This window comes from Larimichthys crocea, chromosome XVII (genome assembly GCF_000972845.2).
Source record: "Larimichthys crocea isolate SSNF chromosome XVII, L_crocea_2.0, whole genome shotgun sequence".
Lineage (NCBI taxonomy): Eukaryota > Metazoa > Chordata > Actinopteri > Sciaenidae > Larimichthys > Larimichthys crocea.
The window spans coordinates 15525958-15532523 of NC_040027.1; the positions used below are offsets into that span (position 1 = coordinate 15525958).

Here is a 6566-nt window from a genome sequence, read left to right on the forward strand (position 1 = left end):
CAACCAATCAGCTGTGCAACCACAAAACTACACACACACACACACACACGTACCTGATCAGGTGTTTTTATTTGTTTTATTCTGATGTGTATTAATGAAATGCACAAACACAATCTAACTGTTAATATTATACACTATTTATACAGCCAAAAACATTCATTTTAATCTCAAACAATAAGCACATTATTCATTAGAAAGCATCCCATCCCATCATTAGCTCCTTAATTCATAGCTGCTTTGTTCTTATTTGCTATACAAAGGCCACTGTTGGCAACACATTCAAATATTGTCAGGTGTTGAAATACAAAAACACCATCTGCCACCTTGTGGGTGGAAATGGATATTGTACAAGAAGAAACCAAATAAAATGGAAATATATATATATATGCATATATTTATATGTGGAGAGGTTGAGACAGTGGTGGTGGTCCAGGACTTCTTCAGTGTCTCTGTCTCCGTGTCCCCTCGTCGTATCTCCTGCCTGGACTCGGGTTCCGGAGGTTTTGAGATGAAGGAACCATCTTCAGGTTGTCCACAGGCATCCGAGGTGAGGGCTGTTTGCTGCACGAATGAGTGTTTGCATAGACAGGCTCCTCTGTTGCATTCAAAACAAAGACAAGTGTCACATATTAGGCTGAAAACTGCACACACAAGTTTATTTAATATTTATGTATTTATATTTATGTTTATAAAAAAAATGTGTGTATTTATGTGAATCTTTGTACAGGGCGTGGCAACAAAGTTCTTACACCTATATATCATTTATGTGGTATCACTATAACTCTAAAGTGTTATTTGTTTTAGAGAAGATGTATCAATGAAGTTAAAGTAAAATAATAATAATAATAATAATAATAAAAAGTTCTTAAAGCAGTAGAAATCTGTTTTGAAGGAAAAGGAAATGTATACTGGGTAAAAAAGAAATAAAGAAAGAAATAATAAAAAAGATAAAATTGTTTGATAGAAATGTAAATATAAGAGAAATTGTCATAATATAATCATATATTTTGCAACAAAGAAAGACATTTATGTCCCACAAGTGATAAAACAAAATAAAATAAAATAAAATACCTGATGGCTTAAATTAAATATCTTGTATTTTTAATTTTTATTTAAAATTGTGCAACCTTTGACCTAATTATCTCCTGTTATTAGATTCCATGTTGTTAAATTATATAAATAATTTAAATGGGTGTCAGCAAATTATTTAAGAAAACACACACAACAACGGCCTAAAAGCTGCAGCGTAGATCTGATATATAGACTGGAGGACGGATGTTTCTTTTCAGCAGAAACAATTCTCAGATATTATCTATAAACTCCACATGCTGTGAGTTAAGGATGATGAAGCTTCCTTAGTCTAAATTCACACACAGTGTCTTGATAATAAAAGAAAGTCTAAATTTAGCTCTGTTATTGTGGTTTCTATGCTGTGCCAAACATTGTCGATCATTTCATCGTCTTTAAAATCTTTCAAATTTATAATAAAGCTGACAGAAACCGTCCTCAAAGCCTCAAACATGCTGTGTTGCTTTAACACATTTTCTGTGTCACAGTTCTCACAAACTTGACAAATATGATTCTGCGCAACAAAGCACTTCATTTACCCCAAGAAAAATATTACTCAACTCAGTAAATTTGACTCATGTTCCAAAAGTAATTTTCAGCAACTACTATACTGTCAGTGGCATCAAAATGAAATTACTCTTTATGACAATATGGTGAAAGAGCAAAGAAACTGTGTGGGCATGTGTAAAAGTCCACTGACATTTCTATGTTTCATTTCTTACTAACACAGAAAAGTATCCACCAAACAAACTTTAACTTCAACAAAAAAAGTCCACATATACGGGTTTCTCGCATTTCACAAATGGACAAAATAAGAGTCGGGGGGAAAATAATCTTGCTCAGAAAGACACAAGAAGTATTGTGGCTTGACGAAAATACTTATGCATAAGCATGCAACCTCTGTCCTACTTCTCCGTCCTCTGTGACCAAACCACTAATACTGATGCACGAAATGCAAGAGTCAATTATTTTGTCTTTAGGACATTAAACAATCAGTTAATTATTATGATCACCAAGAGCAACAACATATAGACGAATAAATCTGCAATCTGCCCCCTTCAACTAACTGATTAATGGATTCATTGTTTAGTGTATAAAATAATAGAAACTACTGAAAAATGTCTGTCTATAATGTCGACAATCATATAAAAACAAAGAAAAGTAGCAAATCTTCACACTGGAGAAGCTGCAGCCAGTGAATTATTGCAGTTTTTGTTCGATTGAATAAGTCAAACGATTATTAAAATCAATGATCTGTCTTGAATAGTTTCAGCTCTGGATGAAATTAGTGAAATAGAGAAATATGATAATTTTGCACATTTATTAATGATTTCCGTTTAAGGATTGTCTGCACACTTCTGTTAAAACCGTTTCTCTGGTAAAATGGTTACTGTGAGTGGCAGAGCAGTGACACATAGTGTGGGTAGATTTTTTTCTGCTTTTACTTCTGCAAATATATGACATTTTTCTCAGTATTGGTCAGTTGGCGGGGATCATAACTCACTGTGTTCCTCTTGCTGTTCTGAAGAGTCAAATCTTTCTCGAACTTTACTTAAACCACACTCAAGACAGCACAAGACTGCCCTACTTTGACACTATAGATTGTCTCACGCTGTGCTGTGTAACCACACAAACCACTTGCTTGCGCAGTCTGAATCCACCGGCCACGAGTCGGGTGGGTAGAACAGCCTGCTATGACATGAACGAGGTCTTTTTCTTTTGTTCTGTCACTCAGACATAAAGACACAAAACTCACTCTGGCCCTCATTTATTCAGTTAAATGCACATCTTTGCAGGCATTAATTCAGAACTGTTTCTTGACCTCTTTTTCTCCGAGCAGCAGTAGATCTATAGATCTTGTCTTCTTCTTTAATTAATGTCTAGATGTATCTCAACCCTCTGAACTGAAACGGCAGACTGATACCTCTGCTTTGGCGGCACCTTCTCCTCAGCAGGATACACATGAGCAGCAGGATGCTCAGGATGACAGCAGACACTCCCAATATAATCCACAGCCACCACAGCGAGAAGCTTTCTGTGGGAGACGCTGTAAGAGATTAAAAAAATACTATCTTAAGATGTGATCACGTTTTGTCAGTTTATCAGAGTGTGTATAAATTGGACACTGTGTGCAAACAACAGTCCAATATCGCAGTTTTACTTCATTCAAAGTACACAAAGTTTGACTTAGTGAGGTGTTGCTATACTCTGGCTACACTATGGTCAATGTACATGCTAGAATAAGACTAACACGGATGTGTACAACACAATGCCAACACAGTGTGTGTGTGTGTGTGTAGACACATTTTGACTCTTGAGGTTTCATCACATCTAAAAGTAGAAAAATCAACACTTGTCAGTTTAACATGCCACAGGAAATGAGCCATCAACAACCAGCACCAGAAAAACAGCTCCTAAAAATATATGTTGCGTGTATTAGTGTTCATAGGTACTGGTATGCACACACACACGCACACACACACACACGCACGCACACACACACACACACACACACCTGGTTTACTCGTAACTATGGGTAGTGACGGGTGCGTTGTAAGTTCCACTCTGTTTGCTGTCATGAAGGAAGCAGAATGATACTCTCAGAAGCAATTTTTGTAATCACGTACAAGAATATAAACCCCCTTATGATGATAATGTTTCATCTTAACACAGTTTATGTTTATGCAGATCTATTCAGCATTCATAAGCAGCACATAAACATGTCATAAACGGTTAATAAGCCTCTATAATGTAAGCAGATATAACTCCTGCCGTGCACTTCTATATGTGAGATAATGAATGACTATAAAAAGCACAGGTGTAACACTATAAGATATGTCTTTATAGGTGATACTTGTTGACAAATACTGCACATTATTAAACACTTTAAACAGCCGCATTATAATGTGTTAAAGGATATTCATGTAATGTTTGTATGCTGCTTATACATAGGAAATAGGGGAACTTAAAGAACAGTCACAAGTTATACTTACTGATAACTACTTCTCTTGGAAGACTGACAATAGTATCAAGTGCAGGAATCTCTATTTTTATTTTGCACAGGAAGAATCCACTGTTGTTGTGTGTGGCTATTGAAGGGTAATCAAAAGTCTTATTGAAGGATAATGGCCTGTCTTGGCCATCATCCTTCCCCTTGCTGGAGTTCTTGTAAAATAACTTATCAGATGTCGCATTTTTCTGATTGAACGGAGGTCCAGAGACGTTAAAATAGAGGTTCATCCTAAATCTCTCAAGTCCAGTCGTATTCAAATTGCAGAAGAAAATCAGACGGGAACCAAAAGGAACTTCCACTTTTTCTGCAGTATTATGATCCAGAATCACATTGACTTGATCCGATGTCATCGTGGCTGCTACTACCACTATAGATAGATAGATAGACAGACAGACAGACAGACAGACAGACAGACAGACAGACAGACAGGTAAATGTTTTTTCATTCTACAGGTGAAATTTCAGTCTGCCCATTCATTGTTCTACTGTATTGTGTGAATCAATCTGTTAAATATTATGTCAGGACTCTTACCTGTGAAGAACAGTAGAGCCGACCGTTTCAGCCACATTTCCATTGTTTCATGTGAGAGGTGGGCTTCTTCTCAAGCTCATCCTGTCTCTACTGCCTGCCTCTGTGCAAACATATGAAAGAGCTAGACAACAACCTGTGGGTGTGTGGGTGGGAGGAGGAGGAGACTTCTTTTTTTTTTCACTGCACTGTAAGAAGTTGCGTTCCCTCATTTGTGAACTTTTGCAGAAATGACAACTGTGAAGATGGAAAATTGTGTAGGCTTTTCAAAAAGAGAGATTACTGACCAAACTGTAATACATTATTGTCTCTTTGCTTTTAATCAAAACACATCAAAGCCATCATCATCATGCTGCTGCTGCTGCTGCTGCCTCATTGCTGAAAATACACATCCTGTTCAAGGCACATTTCTGCAAACAATGAATGCAAATGAACGTGTGCTGACTTGCTGATTGACAATAAATAAGACGGGGGCCACATGACAGCGATACAAGGGGTTTATGAAACACTTGTGGGTTTTTGGTGCAAGGGTGCTAAACACATTTCTCCATGTCCCCGCTTCACTCTACTAGAAAAATTGCACTTGGCTTCCTGTGACAAGACACAACTAAGTATGATAGGGCAGGTGAACTTTCTTATTCAGTCTCAGACCACAAATTACATACTAACTACCCAAGAAACAAGAGAATTGACAAAATCATCTTTTCCTTAGAAGAGAGTTTCATACAGGAAGGTTGAAAAGTTTACAGAGATAAAACACAACCTCTAATGTCTGTGACGTTTTACAGTTAAAATAAAGTTAGTTAAAATATCTATAGCACTGATTTACTCTGATCTTCTCTAAACATTGTTTTAAAGTCTTTAATTTACTTTTAGGTCAGAGGATGCAGCATGATAATACGTGTCTGTCTGTCAGTGAAAAAAAAAAAAGACCACAAGAAGAAACATCTCAAGTATACAGGGTGGGTGTATCACATCGGAAATCTTAACCTTGAACTTAATATTTACAGAGAGACTGAAAGTAGGTCCTGCCTGTAATGTAATGTGTGAGAAATGAGCTCATGTCAATTGTTTAGTAGGACAGAAGTCTGCACAGATGCGAGTGGGTGCTGAAATATACTCGTTTATAATCTCAATTAAACTCTCTTGTACACTTATATTTAAATTATATACTATATTATATAGGTACTGTTGGTGAATATTCATTCAGTGTACCTTATTATGCTGAAGTGTTATGATAAACTATTTTAATTAAGAGTTTATTCTGTGGTTTGCTCATCAAAAATATAAATGTACAATTTTTTAACATCCATAGAACTTAACAGTGTTGTTCTAATATTAGATCTCATCAATAAAAACATTAGATATACATGTTTTCTACTTTTTTGTTCTATCCTATTATGCTAATAAAGAAAAACAAAGGGTTGAGTCATTCTGTACAAGCACAAGTCAAAAAAATTATGCTGTCATTTTATTAACTGCTACCTGGAGAAAATGTTTAGAGGATATCTGTGTCATGTTAATGCTGCCAGGAAAGGGTTGGAGCTATAAACTACCTGAATGAATCCTACCCTGAAGTGATATTTAACAAATCATACCTCCTTTCAGAGCAAATGTGATTCATCAATGGGGGGAAATTGCTACATAATGCTTCAATTTGGATTTATTTTCTCTTTTTGATTAAACTCTGCAGCAAGGCTGGATGAAGAAACAAAGCAGACAACTGCACCAGGGCCCCAGTAGGCTCACTGTGTGTCAGTTACATTACTTGATAATGTGATTTGCAATATTGACTGTGCTCTACATAATTATGTAATATTCTATTATATGGAGAGGCCTTGTCACCAAAACTTTATTTATTTATTTAGTTTATATTGTATTTATTATATACACTTTCAGGGTACATTTTCCTAAAAATATATATACATGTAGATATTTTATTTTATACAATTTATGA

The 6566-nt window shown here is 35.9% G+C and overlaps 1 protein-coding gene across 2 annotated transcripts; it reads right to left on the bottom strand.

Moving 5' to 3' along the window:
* Window positions 1–63: 63 nt before the first annotated feature.
* On the bottom strand, window positions 64–4928 carry LOC109143096 (uncharacterized). 2 transcript variants are annotated; one of them, XM_027290469.1, is made up of 5 exons: window positions 4613–4928; window positions 4062–4448; window positions 3584–3640; window positions 2993–3115; window positions 64–595 (listed from the first exon to the last, which is right to left on the bottom strand). In XM_027290469.1, exons 1-5 carry the CDS (start codon window positions 4653–4655, stop codon window positions 441–443), a joined length of 765 nt encoding a protein of 254 aa, XP_027146270.1. In that variant the 5' UTR covers window positions 4656–4928; the 3' UTR covers window positions 64–440. The 2 variants fall into 2 exon arrangements, with proteins under 2 accessions (XP_027146270.1, XP_027146271.1); XM_027290470.1 differs by lacking the exon at window positions 3584–3640.
* Between the last annotated feature and the right edge of the window lie 1638 nt (window positions 4929–6566).